At 41.8% G+C, this 26,466-nt stretch overlaps 1 protein-coding gene across 2 annotated transcripts in view; it reads right to left on the reverse strand.

The window, feature by feature from the left end:
* LOC138201445 (inactive dipeptidyl peptidase 10-like) overlaps nucleotides 1-26,466 on the reverse strand; it is a 202,584-nt gene that overhangs the window by 99,851 nt on the left and 76,267 nt on the right. The window contains exon 1 of one of the 2 annotated variants that reach the window (XM_069154959.1): nucleotides 3,804-4,152. The exons of the other annotated variant lie outside the window; for it this stretch is intronic. Coding sequence (XP_069011060.1) covers nucleotides 3,804-3,860 — 57 coding nt within the window. The 5' untranslated portion in view covers nucleotides 3,861-4,152. Of the gene's footprint in view, nucleotides 1-3,803; nucleotides 4,153-26,466 lie in introns of those variants that run through there. 2 annotated transcript variants of the gene reach the window in all.

The following is a 26,466-nucleotide window of genomic DNA, read 5'->3' on the forward strand; positions in this document are numbered from 1 at the left end:
ACATTTTCTCCATTAGTGTGAATTACAGCTTCCCGGGCCAGAGGATCACAGCGTGTGAAAGCACACCTCTTACTCACAATGGGGTACGCATCTTTTTTTCCCTCCCAACACTTGCCTTTGGTCCCGAGTCCTGACAACAACAGCTCCATTAACAAAGCCGAGGAGGACGCTCTGTCAGGCCAGGTGCTAAAGTCCACGCGCCCCCCCACTGCCTGCAGGGAGCCCGGGGCCGGCCGCGAGGTCACGCCGAGAGGGCGACCTCTCAGTCAGCTTGTATTATTTCTGCGGTTACAAGAGGCGCCGACGCAGCGTGAGACCAGCCAATGTCAAATGAGTCGCTTTGTTCTAAGATTTTTCTTTCAGTGAAACTAAAGAGGGATTGGCCACACTGTGCGGTTTCACTGCCAAGAGCGCTCCACTGCATCCATCCAGAGTTGGCTGACTGCACGTTTTCTCTTTAAGTATATGAAGAAAAGCGAGAGTAGTTAAGCGTGGGCTGAGGTGGCACGAGCCTTATTTATCCACCTGTTTAGACAGATTTCAAGGTTTTCAATTTTTCTAGTCTATATTTGTATATATATTAAACAAAAAAATTCATTTATACAATTCTTTATGACGACTTTATCTCTCCGATGAGTTGTCGGTCTCTCACAGGGCTGGCACATAAACAGCAGCGAAGACGCCATTCAGACGAACAATTTCCAGTTCACTTAACCTGCCTGTCACTGGACAAACAGACAGAAAAATAACATGAGAAAGCAGAGACAGCATCCGCCGGCTTCAAAACGAAAGCATTCAGGCTTTTAGGCGACAGTGTTAAGCGCCGCATCACTGTGACACAACCGAGTGCGTCCTTTAACCTCAGCAGAATTACTATTCTAACAGTTAACAAAAAGAAAAGGAGCTCTCTCTCTCTCTCACTTGGTTGTAAGACCTGTGAGATGTTGTTGTGGCGGGCTGGTTAGCATGAAGCCCATTTTATTTCATGCCAAAATCGCTCTCTGTTCTATTCAAGCGGTAACCAGCAGCGACCTCGCCCGTCGGTTTGTGAACGGCCGTTATGAAGCCTCCAGGTCGGATTTTGGCCTTCCTATCTTGCCAGTTCGGAGCGGTTTGGAGCCAGGAGTGACCATATTTGGACGAGCTGGAGGGGTGTGTGTGGGGGGGGGGGGGGGTGGATCTGACTCGATCTGATGGGAAACCCGGCGATACTACGTCCCGCCCGCCGCTAGATGTAACCTGACTGCACAACAGGCCTGTCAATCAACAGACACGCCCCCCCCCCCCCCCCCCCCCAAACACAGCTTTTTGAGGTTTATTTTTTTCACATATGCAGCAGGCAAAAAGTTGAAGAAGTTAATAAAAAGGTTCAACTAGAATAAAACAAGAGTGAAAGTGACTTGGTGCTTCATTTTAACGAGTTGTATCTACCGGCATGGGTGATGTGCCCATAGTTTTAACTAATAACCAATAAAATAACACAGATTAGCTGGATTACTCTGTAAATATATCAAACATTTTTAACATTTTATTAGACATTTTCAAGGCTAACCTAAATTCTATCATACTTCTTGAAAGCTACTATTTATATGGCATATTTTTCAAATAGCCCAGTACATCCAGAACAAGAGGAATGACATAAATGAACAGAAAAGGTCTTCGGTTTGAGATTTTAAGGAATAATTATCCCTGGGCCTTTTAAACTTTTAACATTGCTTTAAGGCATAGGCATGAAATAATTGTGTGCCCTGAAACCTTATGACTAATGTTAGGTGATGCCGTACTCCTCGACAAAAAAATACTACAGCACGTATCTCAAGAAAGAAAGAAAAACAGCTGCAGAGTTATGGATTTATGCCTTTCAGTTCCCAGCAACGTCATTTGCTTGCGTTTCATACCACACTGTCAAAAACCGCATCCAAAAAAACAAAGCTTCCAATGCAACAACAATGGACTCAAACTGGAGCAAAAAGGAAACACACTAAGAAAAGAAAATTACTGCTCCTCCACTATGCATTTACTTAAACAGCTGAGGGCTCGTTTTTATCCTTCACCTATTATTTAAAGAGCCCTTCATGTTTCCTCCTTTTGTAATTCCCCTCAGCATCGTCATGCAACTTTGATGCAGAGTAACCCTGTTAAGAGCCCGCCGAAGAGCCGTGCGTACACGCCGAGGGTTGACAGAGCCTGGGACAGGAAGAGCTTTGGCTCTGCAAAGGCCCTTCTCTGCACACACGCACACACACGCACGCACACACACACACACACACACACACACACACACACACACACACACACACACACACACACACACACACACACACACGCACACAGACACAACCTTTGCAAACGTGACGCCGGCCTGCTGCACAAATCTGACGCAATGACTCCCAAAAACTCAGAGGCCTTTAAGACTGTGGTTTCACAACTACTTTAATCATGTGACTTTTTCCATCTTTAAATTGTTATATTTTCATGATTTTTTTTTTTCCAATATTGTGCAACAGTTTTGAAGTCACTATTAAATTATTGAATACATTTAAACAAACCAAAAAAAAAAGCAGCTGAATTAAAGGTACCAAAACATTTGAGATGTCTGCAACAAAGACAGGATCCTTTAACAGCCGTGAACATACACAGTAGAGCATCACCACTAATGAAATCACTGCTCACACATAAAATCAACAACATGACTTTGAAACGGCCTGAGGATCCACTGAGCTTTAAATAGAGGGAGGCGTATTGAACGCTGTGAACTATCACATTTCAACCACATCTCTGGAGGCCTTCTAATATTCCAGGCACAAAAACTCAATTATGGAGGCTCAGGTTTTGATTTCTTAGAATAATCGGGCTACAGGCGGAATTCAATTAGGAGCACCTAGAATATCTCCAGCTGTCTCAGAGGGAGGCCCCTCAGAGAAATGGAGGAAATCTGCATCCTTCCTGGAGTTATAGTTCTTGGTTTAAAAAGAGAAAACTACACTGGCTGAGTTAGAGGTTACATGGGCCTGGAGGAAGGACTGAGAACATTTATAGAAGGGGAAATTAATAATTGATGGCGATGTGGAGGCTCGATGGTTTTGGCACAAACACATGTGCATGCTTGTCAAGTTCCACACAGCAGACCTGGCAAAGACCCCATTCAAAAAAAAAAAAAAAAGAAAGAAGAAGAAGAAGGTATTGCAGTGCGCAACGCCACCTGTGTAAAGGTGTCCAAACCGAGAAGGTTTAACCCCTCCGGTCTGAGATTGTTTCAAGGTCCCGGGAGTACCGGCCCGAGCACACAGAGCGCCAGAGTGCAGGGGGAAACGAGAGTACTGTGGCTTCTTCCACCCTTTCCAAAGTGATTCTCCAGGACTTGTTCTCTTTCAAGGTGTCGGGTGGGTAGGGGGGGGGGGGGCAGCTGACAGGAGGCAGCGGCTGAATTGTAATTCTGCCTGCGCAACCCCCCCCCTCTCTCTCCCCCTCCACTGACAGTGCATGTGTTTCACGGCTCTCAAGATTTCCGTGACCCCCAGTTCTGACAGCTGACAATGAACTCCACGCACAACTGGCGACGGCACGATTGTTTCCATACCGGATTGTGCAGCCCCAACTTGACTGAGTCCCAGCCTCATCATCATCATCATCATCATCATCTGTGGACAAAACTGATGCTGATGGGAGAAGCTAAAAGGCAGCACAGCCGAGCAAAATGTGCACGTTTCACTTCATGGATGTGGTTCCTGAAGCACATCAAATAAATCTACGTCTGAGTTGCATATAAAGAGTGAAAAGGAAAAAAAAAGCCAGTTGCCCACCTCTTCCTGCTGCGGTTGATTCGCTCTCTGATTCGGCTGCTCCTTCGTGGCTGTCATTGTAAACTCCTCGTTTGAGTAAAAAAAACTTGGTTGAATCCGAAAGAAAAACCGGACAGATTTCCGTTTCCCTGCGCAGAATAAGTCAAAGAGGAGTAAGAGGGTGCAGGTTGTGGCGGCGGCGGCGGCGGGCAAAGCGCCGACGTCTTGTCAACTGCGGAATCTTAAACAGGAGTGGTGAAGCGAGAGGGACGGGATCGGTCACGATTGAATATATCTACGAAGGTCTTGGTGAGCGTCTGACGAGAAGCCAACGCAAGCCCCGTGCGTTCACATCACCCCCTCTCCGGTTAAAAAAAAAAAAAAAAAAAAAAAGGGAGGAGAGAGTTTTCGGACACGCTCGTTTATCGAACCGAGGAAGCCGAAGTGTTCTCACATTTTACCAACCCCGCCACTTCTCCTGGTGCCTTTGGGTGAGGAAGTCTACTCTCAGTGATGCTGGCGTTTTGGAGGATATAGCCTCACACAGACACTGGGGGAGGGGGGGGGGATGATGGAGGAGGAGGAGGGTGTTCAAGTGGTCTTGTGATGGTTTCCTAGGAGGGTGGGGTGGATGTATATGCTGGAAAAAAAAAAAAAAAAAAACACCTTCTTGATAAGCGTGTAAGAGCATGAAATGTTGTCCCAGCAGGTTGTTTGACAGTCCTCGTGTGCACTGAAATTCTGCATCACAGCTGAGCAGGAGGAGCTGTCCGCGGTGCTCCCAGTCCGCGGTGCTCTCCCAGTCCGCGGTGCTCAGAGTCCACAGTCCGCGGTGCTCCTGCTCCCAGTCCGCTGCACATTTATCTTCATTTACTGGCGTTGGGGGCGCGCACACACACCACCTCTGCTTTTTTTTTTTGGTGGCGCGCTAAAAAACCGGCCTCTTTCTGGCAGCAAAAAAAAAAAAAATGTGTTGCTTTAGTTATACAGGAGCTTTTTTACTTGGCCTCAAGCGAGAAGCTTAAATGGTCAATAAAAAATAAAAAAGGGGAGATTCAGCGCGGCTCACCACAGCTCGCTGCCGGTTGTTAAATACGCGCAGGGCGAGGATGAGGTGTTTAGAGTAGGCCTACTTAGAGGAAGAAAATGACACCTGTGAACCCGCCACTGTACCAAACTTACCACCTGGCCTAAGAGAGAGTGGTCTTTTCCTGTGGTTAGAGAGTCCGCTTTATGGAGGCACAGGAGGAGAGCCTGTGATATTAAGGCTCATATCTTTAATGCCTGAGCCAGACGAGGATCATTAGTTTCTATCTAGGTTTGACTTCTGGTGAATTGCTGAGCTTGTTAAGGATTGTGGGTGTAATAACTCAGTCTACCCTCTAGCAAAGGCCGACACGTGACAACAAGCTGTTGGACAGCAGGCCCCATTTACTCACCATACTATTTAGAGGTAGAAGCCAAAAATCAATTGAAAAGTCTGGTTTGTTTTTAACTCAACCCAGCATCACGGGAATGTGTCAAATGGACACGCCGTCCCCTGAAAACGTGAGACAGCCACGCTTTGGGCTGTTTAGGCGTGAAACTTAAACGTTTTTGTAAGCGTGAAACTTACATGCATGTAAGGATCATGTGATCAAGTACAAAGGACATTTTAGGAAGTATTAGGAGACAGGAGAGGGGGTTTGGTGGTCACATATTGCCATGCAAGGTTCGAATCAAGTGACAACATTGTTCTTGAGTTGTTTTTTGTTTCCTAACCCCAACCATGTTTTTTGTCAGCAACCCTAACCGTGTGTTTTTGCTCAAAGTTAAATTTTTCCTGTCAATCAAATGTCTGTATGCATGCAGTACGCTTCATTTTCGTTCACTGCAGGAAAACGTGTAACTTTCACGCAGAGAGGCCAAAGCGTTGCTATCTCATGTTTTAATGTTACTCAACAGTTGTATTGTTCCACCGACTGCAGCCATTCTGCGCCTATGAGGCCTAACTCTAAAAGCAAGGACAGACAGCTGAGGAAGACTGTGAAGCACAGAAAAAGGTTTGGGTGAGCCAGATTACCTTCACGGAGGGCTTTGAAGGTAAGCTCTAGAATCTTGTAGGGAGCCGGTGTAGCTGGGTGAGGAGGGAGGTGATATGGCTGATGGACTCGGTGCAGGTGATGATCCTCGCAGTAGAGTTTTGAATATTTTGGAGCGGATGGATGAGTTTATTGGGAATACAAGTGAGGATGGTGTTGCAGGAATGGTTCCAGGATGTGACCCGGGCGTGAATACGGACTTGAGTGCTGTGCTGAGAGAGAGAAAGGGTGAAGTCTGTAAAAATAGGTGGATTGTGTAGGTGGTTTGAGCGCAAATGTGGACGGGACAGTCAACTGTGGAGAAACAGTGGTTTTTGAACCAATTAGGACAACCTCCTTTTTATTTCCATTGTGTTGTCAGACATCCAGATGTTGATGGTCTAAAGACAGCTGGTGACAGCAAAGGGGGAAAGGAGGTGTTTGTACTTGAAGAGATGTACAGTTGGATGTCATCAGCATAAAAGTAAGAGTGGTCCCAACTATAGACGTATGTGGACGTAGCTTCTGAAAAATGATGCCGATGCTGAAGTGCATTGAGCTGCAATACCACCGAGTGCCACTAGAGGTTGGCTCCAAAAAGCCTCAGGCTCCATAGACTCCCATTCAATTTCTCATGAAATTCAAAGTCAATAAATTTTTTCTGAGTTATTTCAGTTTTGTTAGTTAAAGTTACTCGTTAATAGTTTTCTGGCGGTCCATCTGAAAATAATCCTGTCATGAATTATAAAATAACCCTCAAAAAGTTGTGTTTTCGGGGGCACGTCTGTTTGATTGACAGGCCTGTGGTGCAGTCAGGTTACGGCTATCGGTGGGCAGGACGTAGTATCGTCCAGCTTCCAGCTTAAACAACGATGAAAAGACAATGTAGCCTCATGTTCTGATCATATCCCTACTGCCCTTATTAGAAACTTACAATCCTCCGTGGAGAAGCAGCCACATTCTGATTAAGTAGTCTTGTCAGACCTGCAGCAAATTACCATTTAAAATCAGCTCCACATTATTGATTACAACCAAAACATAGCATATTCCACAAACTCTCAGGAAAATAATAACATAAAATGAATAAGACTGAGCATTTTTTCACCTTCAATTTCCATAGATAGTACTGGATATTCTCGACTGGAAAGATAAGATTTTCCCAAAACATATTCACTCATTTGGTGTCGAGCATCTCCTACATCTTAGGTTGAAGTGTGATGACTGTAAAGGATCTCATAAAATCATTCAGCGACTCCTCGTGTCCCATATGGAAGAATTTGTTCTCAGATTTCTGTCATTTGTCAGCCATCTGCAGAGCTGCAGAGATGAGATTACATACGACAGGAGCGGAGTAGAACGTAGCAGTGTTGACAAACTATTGTGCTTGTATTATCATAAAGGCACATATCGATCAACGAGCTCCCTTATGTGGACAGGAGTAATAAATCCACTTTGAGAAGAAAGTTGGTCCAAGTCAGCCTACAGGACGACTCAGTGCTGTATTGTTATAAGAAGCAGACCTGATTATTAACACAGATTCAATGCTATATGTATTCTCAGATCTCCCCTTCAGTGTATATGTGTACATTCTGTAAATATCTAGTGGCATTTTCATTTAGATTTCTTTGCAGCTTCTGATGTCAATGCATGTCATTTGGGTCTGGATTCACCTGTTATTTGGCCTCTTTTTACTATTACTATTACTAAAATTACACTGTGCTACTTGGCCCTAGAGTACAGTCTGAGGTGGACCACATGAGCAACTTGAATATACTTTAATATTTAATAAAGATTAAGCAATCAAAGGGTCTTTGGTAATTCAGACATGCTAGTCTTTCAAGCTTTTCAGACGAACAAATTGAGTAGGCAAATATTACACTTGAAAGTCTCGAAAGTTTTGAAACAGTGGGTAATTGATTTCAAAACGAGGAAGACAAAAGATAGCTTCTAATTAGAAACTGGCAGCTAAAAATCACCACAGCTGGATTAACCTGTTGCGGGGCCCATGGGGGAAAATTTGCTGTGGGACCCCGCAGACCGCTCTGACTATAAACCCTGCTGCCAGTTAGTTCCAATTTACTCCTGCCACCAGACTTTCTATGCTAAACAATACCTAAGATGTTGTAGTTTGTGGGATTCTGATTAAACACAACTATTTGGGAATATCGTCTGAATAAGGACAATATCAAACAAAAAAGTTGAAGTCCTAAAAGTGAATTTAGACTCGGACCCCTTCCACGAGACAGAGCCATAATAAGATAATAATGTTGTGCCCAACTTAGTTTACACAGTCCTTTAGTGGCACGAATATTTTAACACATCTATAACTCGTCAAATTCCCAAAGCCATTGAAAATGGATGAACCTGGGGCTTGTGGGACCCATCAGTCTGGGGCTGTATCTACCCAGCAAATTAAGGGTTAACTCAATTGAAAACAATTGCTATGTTTGGGTTGTCACTCTGCTATCTCACTGTCCTGCTACATAGAAGACTCACTTGGGGATACGGACAGACAGCTGTTGATGTTATGAGTGTATGAGACAGGTCCAGTCGGTAACACAAGTTTATTTTCCTTGTCAGGACTAAAGGTGGGAAGATATGGGAGGCTGTGAAAGGTCGGGTGAAGGTGGCCATAAAGGTATTGGGTAAAAAAAACAAAAAAAAAACGGGGTGGCTGATGTTACTTTGAACTCTAATACCTGAAGAACAGTGTTGTGCTCCAAATGGCGTACTTCCATACTAACACTCACTATTTTGAGTGCATAAGTGCGTTCACACTGGCAGACCTATGCAGTGCACTACGAGTATCAGGATGATGCACTCAAAACAGTCCAAAAAAGAAGTGTGAAACGCCGGACACTTTGCGCCCTAAACGGTCGCCGTCTTGGCTACGTAGAGGAAGGGGCGGGGCCACCGACGTAAATAATGTTCAAATCAAGACGTCGAAGTAAGTTGCAGCTGTTCCTGAACACCGCACAAAATTGTTTCTTTTCCACTACTGCTGCTGGACAGAAGAATCCGTGAGTTTGTTGAGTGTGTTAAACAGAGGGGATGAAAACAGGTTGATTTTTGGGTAAAGCTGTAGACATTGTGGCGGGTGATGTGTTCACAGGCTGAGGCTATTTCCGGTCAGTGCAGAACGGCAGTGCGCGATTTGAAACAAAAACTACTCTGTCAAAATTCCAGGACTACACAAGTAAGAGTCCTGACATGTAAGACATGTTAGTGTATTAAGGGAAGTATGTCATTTGGTATCCAGCACAGGCGTCTACAACCAGTAGCTTGCGAGCTCCCCAGTCGCCCAAAGTAGCTCTCAAAGAAAAAAAACGTTGGGTACCGCTGCTGTAGACCCACAGGCTAATGTCGTTATTTACTGATATGCTAATTCTTGGCTACGGAAGATGAGCTACTAAAGTAGGTTGGACGATAACTGAGCATACTGCCCTCCAAACTCTGCACTACCGTCACTGGAACACCAGCATGTGAGCCAAAGCTCGACGGGCCTAACACGCCAAGTTGAGGTTGATAAGCTCTAATCAGCCAATCAGTGTTGAGGGAAAGGTTTAGCAGTACTCATTTTCCTCCCTGCCACCGCACATCTTGTCGGGCCAGAGAATTAGCCAGCTCTGTTTTGTCCCCCAGCATTCTGGAGGAGTCTCTTGCTAAGTATCCGAGCCTCACTATTTCGAAACACGGAGCAAAGCATTTGCTTTTTGAGAAAGCGAGCGATAGATTCACTCCAATCTCCGGCACGCAGTGACAACACGGAGCAAATCCCCTGTCAAATATCTCAAGGAATTGGGAGAAATGCCAGCAGAAGACCTTCACACTGGCACCGAGGGCAGACTAAGCATATCTCTCACCCAAAACACTGACACTCAAATATTGACATTCCCTGTTTGACCCGCGTTACCTTCAGAATGTCAAGGACGTGAAATTAATGTAAAGCAAACACATTGTGGGAAAAGTGTCCAAACACAACCAAGTGGTCATCCTTGAAGGTCAGCGAAGGTTTTCTACTCCAACAAAGAGTGTGGGATGAAAAAAAAAAAAGATCTGTTTCGCTCCTTGTGGGTGTGTTGAGTGCATTAGTGGAGCTTGTATTAGCATAAATTCCTCTTAACCTTTGCTTGTCTGCACCACTTTCAGAGGGAGACTAATGGAGTTTGTTATTTGGAAGAGGGAGAGCTTACGCATATTGGATCTGCTGGGATGATGAATATATGTGATAACCTTTAGAGGATTGTTTCGTCTAAAGGTGATCGTTGGGTCTACGTTGGTTAGCCTCCGTCAGCTTCTTCAAAGCTGCCGCTTCTTATCTTTGTTCGTTACGCAGGGGGATATTTTTGAGCTTCCAGTGTTTAAAGTCGACGGTGTGAAGCCCGATTCAGCTCATGATGTGACTGCAGCATTTCACCGGCTTCTTAACAGTAATGTAGGTTAAGAATTTAAGAAGTACTCAAGGGGAATTTTAAAGACGGTGCAATTGCATATAAAATCAGTGGAAAGATGCAAGCAGGTGCAAAGTCGCCCAGGAAGTGTAATTATGTGATGTTAGGTCCTTACAGTAAAAAAAAATTGATCTCCTGTGTTATCCACATGGAACACGTGATTGAAAACGTTGCAAGATATGGTAACATGGGGGAAATATGTGGAAAGGTTTTTTACATATGAATCTACATGAGCTTCACATATTACACCATGGAAATGTTCCAAAATTCGGGATGGCGCACAAATTTACAATGTTGGAATAGCCGTTTATGATCTACAAAATTGATTAGTATATGCGACTGTCGTTCGTCCTTATCCCCCCCCCCCATTCTTACCGGCACCTGGTTGTAATGCGTTACTCCAATCAGAAGGTGGCGGTAATTCGCCTACAAGCTGCCCTCCAGCCAGCATTAAATAACATGGGGAGAAGAAGAACACGCTGCTTTCAGGGGTCTGGAGTGATTAAAAAAAATCTTATAGTTCTGAGCAAATTCTGAAGAGTAGTTTTGCTTGAAATGCCCATCTATATCCAAAACCCTGTTTCTTAAGGGTAAAATCCATGTGGTCATCAAATCACATGAGCTTTTGTGAAATTCATGTGTTTTTTTTCTGTACAGTTGTAGAAACAAGAGAAAGAAAAAAACATTTTGAAACTGGAGAGAACTAATAAAATAAAACGGGAGTTCCTGCTGAGTTGCTAGCTTGCTCAGGGCAAATGTCTGCACAGCTGGCTTTTAAATATATCATCATTTTGAAATAATAATATTAAACAATTTCACTTTAATATCAACACTTCAACCTCTTGTTAACCTGCTACCCTGTCATTTTTAGATAGAATAGAATGCCTTTTTTGTCATTGCACATTTGATGTATGAGATTTGGCCTGCAGCTTCTGAAATAGTTCACACACGTTCACACACGCGCACACGCACACACACACACACACACACACACACACACACACACACACACACACACACACACACACACACACACACACAAATAACAATGTTGAAAAGACCAACTATTTTAGAAGAGGTTGTATATCAGTATCAACTAATGCACACTGTACCAAATGTGATTGCACTTTATAAATAGGTACCCTGTCATTTAAAAACCCTACTATGTAATTAATTTTTGCATCCTGCACAAAGTTTTTACTCCCTTACGCCCTAATATTTGGTCTTTTTCTCTTACTTACATATATACTAGATATGCCATAAATATGCATTCGATTATGAGAGCAACTTGCCGGCTGTGATCTAAAGCGTTACCCGAACTTTCATCATTTCGTATTTCAAAATACACAAATAAATAGGAAGAGAGCAGAAGATAAGAAACTTCCCGGAACAAAATGTCAGTTTTCTATTGAAGACATGAAAGTGAGCGGAGACAATCTGCATCTCGCTGCAGACGACCTGCTGCACACCCACAGCTGGATTCACGTCTGATTCGTGCAGCCGTGTTACAGTTGCGCTGATTGCATTCGGATTGCTGCGGGATCCGACCGTTATTTCTCCGCACTTCACATCAAGCGCTCGCTCCGTTCGAGATGTGCTCATTCTGCAGCTTGTTTCTGCTGAGGTTCTCTGAATGAACACCACTCATGGTGCCTTCGCTTCAAACACCACGATGCGCGGCACTGGGAGAATAAAGGCGGTGACATTAAAGTTAAGCAGGCTGGGACTGAATTGCTGGCACAAAGATCAAAGGCGGAGCTTTTAAAAGATATAAGTTTGGAGTTTTGCTTTGATGCATTGAGGTTTTTTTTCTCCAGATAAATTGTAAAGAAAAGGTCGTTTTTGGGGCTTATTTGTTGGCAGGTCCTCATAATACTCCAATAATGAAGAACCTCTGGATGCGCTGTGATTCTACATGCGCTGTGATTCTACATGGATGCATGATACAATACAATTGGTAAGGAGTGAGTTATGAGATAGCAACGGTGTGCAGTGAGGGGGAAATACTTTACCTATCAGAGTTGTGGAGTGAAGGTGGAGAGATGGAGAGCGGCAGAGGAGGGAGGTGGGTGAGAGGTGGAGGAGATAGAGTGAAAGGGAAAGAGAGCCCTGGGGAGGTGTTTTGCTGAGGTGTCTGCTGTTGATAAAGTATTTATGACCCAGGGGCAATTTATTGCAGACACTCAAGAACTCCACGCCATCTAGCTGCTGATGAAAGTTTAATGACCAAACTTCATTGTGTGCCGCTGTGGCTTTGCCGGAGCAGCGCCACATTCAGCACATCGCATTCTTACAGCAACCGCCAGCTCGTCTGGCTGCAAGCAAAATTACCACCCTGAATCGCAAATAAATAGCAAAGTCAAACTCTTCGCAGCTCGGTACTCTGTGTACTCTTCTTTTATTTCAGTCATAAAACAGCCATTTTTCTTGTATAGCGAAGTCACAAAGTCACTCAAACATGATAGTCACTGAGTGATTTGGCCCTTTTCTGTTGTCTCCTGTTGTGTTGATTGATGGGTTTCAGTTCTGACTTCAAAGGCAGAGGGAAGCCATCACTGCCAATAAAATTGGACTACATTGATAGAGGCTTCGGAGCCATACCGCACACATATTTATTTATTTCATCATTCCCAAAAGAAAATCCCTTACACTGGCAACGATAACAAAAGGAAATTGAGATTGGTCTTTCCTCCGATAAAAACAAAGATTGTGTGGTTGTTTAAAATATGCAACAAGTGTGTAGGTTGGGTTCAACTTAAAAACAACCAGGAAGGGATCGTGCAGCCAGCATGACAACAACCACAAACATAAAGCCAGAGTCATGCGGAAGAAGTAGAAAGCAGGCCTGCAATAGAGGCCTAATCTTAACATCAAGGAGTCAGTGTGGGATGACATGAAGAGGCAGAAGACACCAAAGTAGCCAAAATACACAGAAGAACTGAGGAAAGTTCTCCAAGATACTCGGTACTCATCTTTGACGTGTAATGTTTGGATTAATTCTGGCATCTTTTTTACAGGAGAGCACTGACTATACATTAGTTTGTGAGCGGCCGTTGTGAAGCCTCGATTTCGGATATCGAACGTTGCTGTCTTGCTAGTTCGGAGCGACCATAAGTGACCATATTTAGACGAGCTGGAGATGCAACTCAATCTGATTGGAAACCCAATGATACAACGTCCCACCCACCATAACCTGATTGCACCACAGACCTGTCAATCAAACGGACATGCCCAAATGGACCGCCAGAAAACTAATAGGAAGGAGTGACTTTAGCTAACAACGGCGTAATAAATTCTAGAAAAAATGTACTGACTTTGAATTTCATGAGAGAAATCGGAAGCTTTTTGAAGCCAACCCCTAGTGTCACTTGGTGGTATTGCAGCTCAAGGGACCTCCGCATCGCTCACATCTTACACACCCCCGATAAGGTAAGGCAGCCTGTAAGTAGTCTGCAAGGCGAAGCACAGGGTACTAAAAAGTTCAAAAAACACTTGCCCGCTCATGCTGCTTCTTGCTGAAAGATTATTATGATAACACAAGGCGACTCCTCTTTTCTCTGTGCTGGACAGTAAGAGAACAACGTTCAGAGGAACTTTATTCTTTATTAAGAGAATCAACCTAAATCTCAAAAGCATTTCATCCCAAATAAGACTACACCCGTGGAGAGCTGCTGATAGCTGAAAGAATGGTCCATGTTTTATACATTAATCATTCTGGTCATCTATTATTGGGTCTGTTTGGCACAACCAGATAGAGACCAAGCCCTGCATCAAGCAGCAGTTCTTTTTTACAGCCTGCATTTGCATATCGGCACCAATTTGAGCATCACGGTGCCATGAATTCTGACATCAAAATGTTCAATTGGCGTCGCAATTTTGATTTTTCAAACAGTCTGCCTGGGGTGCGTAAACATCAGATGCACTAAAAATTACCAGCAGAAGCTCCTTTCATGATGCAACACAGGGAGCATAAGGATAATTTTGACAAATGTTTCACAATAACTTTAAGCAAAATACTGCTCAATGGGGAAACAACATGAATAACCATTGGCATTTAACTAGAGAAAATCTATTTCAACGTTATTTATTTTTTTGTATGGCAACAAAGAGATTTAATGGGACCAAATAGTGCAACACAAAATAACGTTAATATTTTTAATTGTCTAATCTTTGACTACGTATCAAGCTGTAATTACATCATAGATAGGGGAGGGTGGACTGATTAAGGGTCAAATGCCATCATACTGAGCTGCAATGAGCTTCAGCTGTCTGCAAGGCAACCCAGTGTGCTCCTTTCATTCATTAATTCAATTTTATGCATTCGGGTCCAGATTACACAGCACTGAGGCACCCCTGCTGTTGACATTGCAACGTCATTCATTTCGCAGTCAATGTAATTCATTTATGACTGTTGTGTTATCCCACTGCGCTTGTTGATATCATCGAGGGGTGTGTCAAATGAGCTGAATGAAATTCTAATGAGAGCGAGAGGAAGGCGATGCAAGGCTCCAGCTCAGAGTCGCAGTTCAATCAGACCCCTGCTGAGATCCACATCTAGGTTTCCTACTGGTAATAGATGACGTTTCACCACTGAAGTTTGAGGAGACGTGTTCAAAGACTTGACCCAACACTTGAATCAGGTAGGCTGTTTATCTTCAATTACTACAAGACCTTGCAACTAATAACATTCAGGTCTGGCTTCTGGCATCATCACAGCAGTGAAACAACTTGTCAAGATTATTAATGATTTAAAGATCGACACAGACTGCAAAAAAATTACCTCTGTGCTGGTGATGCTCGACCCGAGCTCAGTGTCCGATACTGTCGACCGTAACATTTTAATTAAAAGGATTGAGAGGATTTTGTTGGAGAACAGCCTACAGCGGTTCAGGTGGAACACCGCAGGGGTTTACTCTTGGACCTCTCCTGTTTAAGCATTGCACACACGTTTGTTTGGCCCTAACTTCAGCAAACACAAGATCAGTTATTATATCTGCAGATGATACCCAAGTGTACATCTCTGGATAACATTAACCCATAAAACCTGATGGACGCATATTGAGCCTAAATTCCCACCTATTCTTCTCGGTTGAATTGCGCAGCAAGTATTTATCACAGAAAGATGCATTACATATCCTATGAAACTGCACGACTTGAGCAGTGAAGAGAAAATCAACTTTAAATTTGCATCAGATTTAACAGGTTCGATTTACAATGCTGTGTGAATTCTGTTGGTGCACAACAGCAGAATAGTGCAGCACTAAGATTAGTGTTCATGTGTCCAGAACAAGACAGATACATGTGCTGTATCTGTCACTTCTTTGCATCAATGCTATTGATGCTGGTGTTACTACTAAAAACAAGATTTAGTATCTGTAATAGCAATGCATTGGTGAGTCCACTTCTAACAGGTTGAACATATTGGCATCAAAGACCAGAAAAGTGAAGGTACTGGCCTAAAAAAAATATATATATATTATGAGACTCAGTCCAAGTTCAAGCGAAGGTGAACGTCTCCTCTGTTCTTTTATCAGCTGTTCCAAAGATAAAATGCAGTCTTTAGGGAGTCGTTTCCTGACCCAGATTTAACTTTCACAGCATTGTGTGTTTCAGATTTATATTTTGAGATTTAATTACAACACAGCAATTTCACATCCACACAGCCAAGGTCAGGAAACAGGACAGAAGCAGTGAACTCATTATTCATTTTCTTTCCTTTTTTTTTTCACTGACAGACCAGTTTTACACTTTCCCATTCACACAAACTACAAAATAAGGCACCTGCAGACCACGAACATCCACATTTCTGATCTGCTGATACCTTATGAACCATCCCGACCCCTCAGGTCGTCTGGGACGAGTCTCCTTTCTGTCCCCAGAGTCAGAACTAAACATGGAGAAGCAGCGTTCAGTTTCTATGCTCCACATATCTGGAACAAACTCCCAGAAATCTCCTGCAGCTGAGACTCTCAGCTGCTTCAAATCAAGATTGAAGACTTTTCTGTTTGCTGCTGCCTTTAATTGAACCAGACTCAAGGATGTTGATCAATTTCCTGTATTTCTGCATTTTACTACTGTATTTTATTTCTTAAACTGCTCTGCAACTTTTATTGTATTTTTAGCTTGTTTAATGTTTTAATGACTGTTTTTAATGTTTCAATCAATGTTCTTAATTGTTTTTAAATTCCCTTTTCTTTTGCCTTGTGTTTTGATGCTCTTAATGGTTTTATGTGAAGCACTTTGAATTGCCTTGTTGTTGAAATGTGCTATACAAATAAATGTGCCTTGCCTTACAGCCATGCTTTTAATGTAAATAAATGTACATGTGTTCAGTTCGGCTGAGCCACAGCAGTACTGACAGCATTGACTTCTTTGAACCAAATATTTCCAAGGATATCCACCCATCTTACTTCCAAATTATAGAAACAGATGCAGCCCAGAAATTGTTTGACATCTTTTTGGCTGCTAATTACATTTCGAATTATTAAAAATCTCCTTCCACTATCAGCTGCTTTCAATGTGAGAACCATTTTAAAAATTCAGTGGCACGTTTTATTGGGATGACATTCAATCAAAGGACCCAAAGGCATTTACACTTTACCCAAGTGTCCTCAGCTGAAACACTGAATTCCAAACAGCCAACCACTAACTGTGAACGCTAGACGGTGGAAAGCTAGAATTTCCCACAGGGATCAATAAAGTCCAACATTTCACACTTCATTATAACAATATACTGTTGCATCAAATCCTGGTGGTACAGCAGACATTTGGCTGCTGAGGAAGAGGCAAGCTCAGACTCTTATTTTGAAACAACACTGAGCTGGTTGAAGCCTTGAGCAGGTTGATGTAGATGCTACGGCTTATTTTTAAGAGCAGTTTGATGAGTTTCAACTGATTTACAGAGCAGATGTTACAAAATTAACCCATTTAAGATATAGTTTGTTACAGCATAAGGCTATCAATACTGTGTGTACATTCATAGCCCATCATATCTTATTTATGTGTGACATGGAGCTCCATTGTTGTCTAAAAACTATTAGAAATGAGTCGCAGTGTTGCACTAGGTGACATTTTACTTCATTACCATGAACACACATAATGCGGTTTATCTTAAGTCGCAGGCACCATCCTGCTGCTGTAAATACTCACTAAGAAGGCCAACTGTGTATTAATCCACAGCTGAAAATAGTCCACAACAAATACACTAATTCTCCTGCGTTGAGTAATGTTTGCTAAAAAAGAAAGTGCCCAGATGTTTGAGGAAATGAAAGAGCCTCAAAAAGCTAAAAAAAAAAAAGTTTAAAAAGAAAGTATATATTTTCTAGCCTGGTGTGAACCAGACCCAATTTTCCTGCGTGAATATGGGTCTGGGCACCCTCCATAGGGAATCGCTTGCAGTTGTGCCATCCTACTGGGTGGAGACCTCTGGTTCATTTTAATTAATCATCACGCGTCGACACCATCGACTGTATATAAAGGTGGATGTAGCTGAAGTGCCTTAAGCTGCGATACCACCGAGTGCCACTAGAGGTTGGCTCCAAAAGCCTCTGGCTCCATAGACTCCCATTCGACAAGTCTTATCAAATTGATTTCCGTCTTGTTGGCTAAAGTTGCTCCTTCTCATTAGTTTTCTGGCGGTCCATCTGAAAATAATCCCATCATTAATTATAAAATAAGTCTCAAAAAGGCATGTTTTTAGGGGAGTGTCTGTTTGATTAACAGGCCTGTGGTGCAGTCAGTTTACAGCTATCAGTGGGCGGGACGTAGTATAGTCGGGTTTCCAATCAGATCAGTCAAATCCACCGCTCACACCCCCCCACCTCGCCCGAATATGGTCACTACCTACTCCAAACTGCTCCAAACTAGCAAGATGGCGCCAGTCAATATCTGAAGTCGAGGCTTTATTACGGCTGTTCACAAACCAATGGGTGATGTTACTGTTGGTTGCCACTGGGTTGAAACTATTTATTCTACACTGAACTGAGGTTTGGTGATTTTTTTTTCCCATCGGTGAGTTGACAAATTTTAACACTGCGCTCGTCACTGTTACCGGCCGTCCAATCACAGTGAAGGAAGGGCGGGACAACCGCGGTTAACCACCGACACTGGTTGCTGATTGGTCCACACTTCAGAGTGGCTGTTCAAACGCTATTACAAGCCGAGTTGCTAGGCTGTATTCACAGTAAAGAAAACAGAAGCTGTTGGCGAGTGTCGGCACAGCCAGGCTATATATTTTCAGCATGTCAAGATTTATGTCTTTAGTGGACTCTGACCCGAAAGCCACGGAAAGTTAGGGAAGTCAGAAAGAAAAATACAGAATAAAGCCAGCCTTATAAACGTACAGGTCAGTAATGATACACAAAACTCTCAATCAAATCACAGACATTTCCATTGACTTGCCCTCTTTCTTGCAGTAATCCCAACCTTCCCCTTAAAAAAAAAACAAAAAAAAAACAAAAAAAACAAAACAGGCCTGCCTTGGAAATATAAGCAAAGACACGCAGACATGCCTCTGTCCAAAACATAATGAAGACAAATTATGCATGTATGCAGCTAGAGGAGACACAAAGCATTATTCAAAATCAATACAGCCTCTGGGTCTGTGCACGGAGAAGGGGGGGTAACGAAACACTCCAGCCCTCCTTCTATGATCAAAGACACTCGGCCTCATCTGCTCGTGTAGCTGAGCCTTGGCACTCGGTGCGCTCACTCCTCAAAAAGCTTGTTTCTGCATTCTGTGCATCACGGATCAACAGAGGCAGGCAGGACTTTGGCTACAGTGTAAAAAGGCTCTGAAAGCCCCTCAGGCATTCTTTTTCAGAAGCGAAGGCAGCATGCACTGTGTAAAGTCATCCTAATTACTGACATGAATGTTGCACGGGAGGATGTTTCATTATATCCGTGCTGACTGGCTCTCAGGTGATCAGGTAAAACTGGGTTTGTTCTCATGAAGCAGCATGATGGGATACCTGCGGATTCTTATGCCCGCAGTAAAATCATTTCAGTGGCATTTTTTATGAAAATCAGAAACATACAAAAACATCCTTCCTTTCTGACTTAGCATATACTGTCTTTGAACATGGGGTATAAACAGGAAATTAACTAAACAAGGGATAGAAATATTTCATATGAAGCCAGAGCCCCCAGATGGAGGAGAACACCAGCAGGCAGCTTTCTAAATATGTTCTTGAAGGACTATTTCAGGCAAAAAAAAAAAAGTCTCATAAACTCGCAGGTTTTTGGACCCAACTTCCAGATAAGCTTGCGAGGGCTCTGGGCTGTCGCTGTGAAATTGGGAAGTGTTTGAGGGCTCTCACGGGGACTTTTAAAGCCCTTCATACTCACTTTCCACCAGGCTGCTGACTTGACAAAGGTAATAACACTCGATTCAAAACGTTCTAATGTTAAGAAAGGAAGGGCGAGGAGAGAATCATTTAAAAAAGATGTTAAGAGGAAGTTTGCATGTGTTTAGCACATGCAAGTTCTTTATATGCATCCTTTTGAATCAAATAGTACCACTAATATACATGTTTTTATTGGGCAACTTGAAATAGCAAGAAAGGCCAGAGGTGGGTGGCCTTTCATCTTGTGGGTGCACAGTACATTTTTCTTAAGAATGTGGCCATAATATCCATTTTACATTTATAGGTTAGGCATTTGCAGTATCAGACAAACCATCTGTAGATGTGGTCTGGTTTGCATACTTTTACACCTTACATTCAAATGAATACATCCACATAGAGTATGCATTTTAATATCAAGCATAAATTGAGCATACTGAATTTTGAACCTGCAACAATTTGCACCATCTGCCTTCTATTTGCTTTTACTTTTTTAACTTTATCAGGTCAATTTCTGGAATCAGCCAAAAGACACATCTCTGGGAAGAATTTCTCTGAATTGGTAAGTTATTATTACCTCAGCATTGCACTCATACACTGTTACTTCACTCAATATTGATATAATATGCATATTTGTGTGGAGGGCAGTTCTGTTGGTGGGAGACTAATGTGCATAACATTGAAACGAAATAAAAACAATGATAGCATTTGAAAACACATCCATTACGATCAGCAGTGAAAGGCCAATAATATAAGTAATTGGCTAATTTTAGTTCAGTATAAACATAATTAAAAGGGCATACAACTACAGTCACATGCACATATCTTACATTGAATGCAAGACTCCTTCACACTGCAAGAAAAATGCTGGTCTCTTACAAGCCGAGTCATAGACACAATCCTCACTGCATAACCCTCTGAGGACTTAGAAGTTCGAGCGAACAGAAGTGTGTATTTTATCCTCAGACACGGGAGGAATTAGAGTAGCAAACTTTTTCCCCTTTGGTTCACCGTGGAGCGAGAGACATAGATTGCAGATGAGATCAGTGAGGATCAGTGTTGCCAGAAGACAGCTACCATGAGCCAGCTCAAACATTAACTTGCAACTGCCATGGGATCAGTGATAGCCCAGATAGAAAATCACCAGCGGCCCTTAAGTGGGCCGGTGTCTGCAACAGCAGCAGGAGCGGGAGCGAGAGTCCTCTACCAGACCCTTCAGAGGGAGGATAGGCCGCCCAGTGGGGGTGCTGTCAGATTTAGTATGAGCCTGTTTATTCACAGACATGAGGTTCAGTCCAATGAATTTATGCCTCATCACTTCCTATGATGTCATCTTTTCCTCTCTCCTTCGAACTTCATATTCAGGATGTTTATACAATAGTAGTAACCGAAGGCACATTATAGTCAAATGAGTCTGTGTTTGAGGCTGGGGATTAATCATCTGGTTGGTTAGTTTACTTTGAAAAACGCAGGTGTAGAAAATTGAACTGCCATAAATAAATAGAGGGATATTTTCATGTACTTACTATGTACATTATTTGTTTCTTTGCAGATGATACGTTATTTAAAATACATTGAATAAAAATTCCCTCAATGTTTTGGATATTGTGGACAAAACAAAAAGTTAAACTATGAGTGAGTTTGATATATAACTATCTCTGAGACCAAGCAAACCCCCAAGCTCAATAAAAAGCTGAAACTCAACATAAAGCTTTGTAAAGCGTATCGTGGTAGTGCTGAATGAAGTTCACCACTACAAGTGACTCCTTTCATATTGTCATTTGGACCACGGTATCATAAAACTACAGACTGTAGCCACTTTAACCCAGGCTTCATTATGCATGTTGTACTATTCCCTTATACTGGTATTCTTTATGCCTTTTAGAGTAGATAAGAACATAAAAAAAAAATACACAATGACCTGGAGGTTAAAATGACACTTTTCTGTAGAAATAAACATAGGTGGATACGTGTTTTTTCCCCCCGAAATTGTCATTGGTGGAAAATACTTGAAGATCCTTTACTTGAGTAAAAATACAAGTGACTGAGCCAGACAAACAGACAAACAGACAGACAGACAGACAGACAGACAAACCTAAAGCATCTTTTCAAACCAGATACCCAGTTTTTGGTATTCTTTTCTTACATTTTGAATATAAGGCTCTTTTGAATTATGTATGCATGTTCATAATGTTGTTTTTTTACCTCTGGACATTTTGCTACGAATTACATCATAAATAAAATTAAAGGGAGCTAAAGTTCCAGTATGCAAGTACCCCCTTGTTTGCAGTATTTTTTTAAGGTAAAACTTTTAATCTGTAAACTAATAAGTAACTTTTATCTGTAAAACAAATGTAATGAAGTAAAAGATACAATAATTTCTTCTGAAATGATGTGCAGTAAAAGGGAAAAGTAACATAAAATTGATGTCCTCAAGCATAAGTAGCTGAAAATTGAGCTTCAGTACAGATCCTGAGTAAACATACTTTCCATCACTGCAAATTGCATTTGTGATTATTTACAGAGAAGAAATTAAATTACATTTCAAACTGCTTTAGCACAAAAAGAGAGAGATGTGTTGTATTGACTCATCGTTTTCACACAGCTGCCTTTAGGGCAATTCATGTCAAAACAAAAAGAAACAAAGTCTGAAATGGAGCGCTGACGAGATTAAGAAAGAACTGAGGGGAATCTCACGCTTTTCAGTGACGTGACTGAAAAAGGAAGAGAGGAAGAGAAGAGCGAGGTAGACAGGAAAACAATGATGAAGAGGGAGAGAAAAAGAGGCAACATGCTTCACAGCCAAATCTGTCTCTCCGCTGTGTGGGAGGAGAACAACGTGGCCGATGTGGAGAAAATAACCCGTCCTGATTGATAGCCATTCAGCTGACTGCAGGCCAGCGCTGCAGTTTCTCCAAGAGCTGGGATTTTTTGCCACGTGTTAGACGCTATCACCTCTTCCCCTACAAAGGTCTGTCTGAATGAGTGTGGAAAAGAGCTGTTGATCAATTTGCCTCCAATCAGCTTGTTGCAGACTTTGGCACTCATTTGAAATTCCAACAGCTGTCCTGTTTTATGCATCATTACGAAAAACGAGGATTAAATGTTACAACATCGAGCCCATTAATCAGTCCTCCATTTGTGATTTAAGAGCTTTTATATTTGCTTGTGGAATACCTGTCAGTTTGAATTGAATTGGTGATTGGCAGACTGCGAGCTGCTTTCCCTACTTTAAGGCAGCCTCAAAAACATGTTTTTAAATCCCCCTCACTATAGTCTGGATGGTTCCAAATTACAGTAGCAAATAGTGGATTTTCACACACAGCATAATGGCATCCATCCCACAATACTGGCTAGTTTGTACAATCAGAGTGTCTGACACCATCGAGGCCCAAAATGCCTCTTAAGAGGAAACAACTTCAAATCACACAAGTTCAGTTCAGAGGAAACATGAATGCTGCCAGAATCAGCCTTTGAAATGTGTTTATTGACATTGTGGCATCATCAAGGGAACATCTCACTGATTGTCAGGCTATCAAGAAAACTATAAAGAGTGCATTGTGATTGTAATTCAGCTGGCAGTAAAAGTGAGTAATTTACATTCTGCGGTATTGTTTGGGAGTTGTACAGCCAATGTTCTGCTATGGAGCTCAGGGAAGCAGAGCGGTAGAGCAGTGAGTCTCAGCAGCAGATGAAGACAGCGAAGGAAAAAGGTGGAAGTTGATTCAGTCGATGTCTGCGAACTTTTTTTGATTTTGTTTTCTACAGATTCCACGTTTTTTTTTTCCATTTACTGTTAAGGTGAAACTCGGGAAAGCTTCTGTAGGAGAAGTTACAGGCAGTAGCTGGTGATATTAGTTGAGCTTATCTTAACATAAAGACTCAAGGAAGCTTTAAAAGAAAATCGGTCAACCAGCCCCATTAGGCGTCGCAAAGTCACACGTCACTAATGGAAAAAATGAATGCTGTGTTCAAATGGAGTTGTATTTACCGTGTTCATGAGATGAGTCCATATGAACGGCGCCCTCTTGTGGTATTCACAATGTCAGAACTCAACATTTTCTGTTATCCTCGAGATCATGAGTTGTGATGTGTTTGATGATGTTTACAGAAATGGCAGAGACCATGAAATTATTTTTTTTGTTGGGTTTTTAGGAAACATATTGTAATTTTAGTCATGTAAAGTTTGCCTTCATAACTTAGATAATAGTCTATGTCTACGTTACCCCCCTGTGAGCTCACTAAATTGTTAGCCTCTATGGCCTCTAGACGCCATCCATGTTGCCGTTGCCTAGCAACGGTGTTAGTATGACTTAATCACTTGAACACCAAATACGGTGCACACAACTTCCCATGTTGTAACCACGAACTCACGACTTCTATTTAAACGCAGCATAAGAACCAACCTCAAACCAGACCAAGAAGTTGCTAGATTACATCACACGTTAGCTAAACTATGATTAACTATTATTATTTTTAGGCTGTTATCACCTCATCAATATGCACCTAAATATACCCCTAATTTTCGACACTCCTTATAAAAGTTGTAAAGGCTGGTGTACAGAATGTGAAATTTCTGCCCCTTAAAAATGGGTCTTAGAAGTCATTGACTCTACTTACACTGCATCAGGCAGGAAATAATCCAGCAAATTCAAAACATGTTATTCTGACACTTCAGTTTTTATAACTGTTATAACTCTTTTCATCATTATTATAGTTTTTTAATAGCCAGCTATTACCTGTTTGTTATCGTCTTAATGCTTAGCGGTGCTCGTTAACAGCGACCTAGCATCGATAAATGCAACTGATATTTACATTTTCATCTAAACTGCTAAGAAAGCAAGTCACAGTAGAGACAAAAGCTTTAAATTTAAGGATTTTATTACCACACATCTAAATATATCAACACATGGCTCTCGACATAGTAGTACATTAGCTGCTTTTAATAGTGAAAGTACAATATCAGGATCAAATTTAATAATTCTAACTTTGGTATTTCTTTGTATCAGATCTAGGTACCATTGTTTGTGCTGCAAGAGCTCCTCTGAAATGTGTAACGCTTTCCATAAAAAAAATAAAAATAAAAAATAAAAAAAAGTACGCAATTTAAACAGTTTTTCATCAAAGTCATTCAGAGTGTCTACATTTTGTCTCTATAGTTAGTTGTTTTCAAGTTATCTTTTCCTGCGTGGAATTTGATTTGTCTTCCAACGTACAGGGAATCCACAGCTTCTTCTAATTAATATCATCCTCTCAGTTCACTGGTGCCTCTCAAACAACTGTGTCCCGACCTGACTGTGTCGAGTGCCTCGGGATGACGTGTGCTATAATTTCCCAACACATAAAAGAAATTTGAACTGAACTGAATTTGTTGCTAATTTTAACCAAACACTTTAGCAAAGTCTTTGCTGGATGTTATCATGAAGAAGCCCAAGAAAAATCTACAACTCATACAGTTGTGTGGCACTTTATCTGGTGCTGCTGTTCAACATGTGTCTACTGTACAGGATACAGGCAGCAGATGAGTTTTAAATATTGCCAGGAAGAAATGGCAGAGGAGGGAAACAGCCAAACTGAAATGCACTCGTCCAGCTCATCATCGAGGTAAACAACTTCCAACAACAACAACACCGCCTTGGAAAACACCTGGTGCCGTGCATGTATTATGAGGTCGTGAGTATGAATTGCATATGGCTCGGTGTGGGTATCCCAGTTGTATGTATTCTTTATTAAATCGATGTGTTTCTCAGCCCGCAGTGTGTTTGGTTGGACCGTAAACAGATACACAAGTTGAAGTTCCGCTGTTGCATTTGTTTATATTACACATTCAAACAGCAGTGCAAATCACGCAGTTTTTGATTTAATCTTTTAATCTGTAGAAATGCATTGTGTTCTCAAAAGAAAAAAGAAAAAAAACGAATTGGCATTTTAGAATCACAAGAAATTATTATGAGAAAAGGTTAAGGTGGTTATCAGCCATCACTTTATTTAAAGGTGCAGGGGCGTTGGTGCTACCTGATGTAGTGTAAAAAATAAGAGCTTCAATATCTGGTATTTTTAATTTATCAACAAAGTATAGTGGGACATGTCATGTTATACGTGTTCACGTGTGTGAAAAGATGTAAGAAACAGCAGTATAATACATTAAATTGCACTATTATATTATATTTGTTTACATTTTGGAGCATTAAGTAAGGCGAATTATAGATTAGGAGTTTCCTTTTGCCATGCCCCATTGGATGTACTGACATCTATCACTGAATTACTTTAAGAATCATCCATCCATCATCTACACCCGCTGTATCCTGAGCAATTTGTAGAACCACCAATTAACCTGACATGCATGTATTTGGACGGTCGGAGGAAGCCGGAGTACCCGGAGAGAACCCACGCAGACCCACGGAGAACACAGAAAGGCCACGGCCGAGGTTCAAACCCAGAACCTTTTTGCTGTGAGGCAACAGTGCTAACCACAGCACCACTGTCCTGCCACATTAACAATCAACACATCTTAAAAAGAGTAGGATTATCAGGCAAGTTCTGAGGTATTACTCCAACATTAGTCTTTTTTTACGTTAAATTGTCGGCTAATTATAAGAAAAAAAATAACCAAAAGTTCAGGATTTCATAATTACAACTGTTAACTGTTGGAAGCTAGTATCATTAACAGCAACTTCCCTGTTTACTATTCACTCACTTTACATCATTTCAGAACTGTATTGTCTCAGGTGATGCGAATGCAACATGTTACTGAAGCTGCTTCATAATAAAAACATTCAATTGGTGCAACATAGTTTTAGCTTTTATTGTGAAGCAGCCACAGAAAACTATC

Source organism: Embiotoca jacksoni, unplaced genomic scaffold (assembly GCF_022577435.1).
Source record: "Embiotoca jacksoni isolate LCO1_2020_lvr unplaced genomic scaffold, fEmbJac1.0.p SCAF_2, whole genome shotgun sequence".
NCBI lineage: Eukaryota > Metazoa > Chordata > Actinopteri > Embiotocidae > Embiotoca > Embiotoca jacksoni.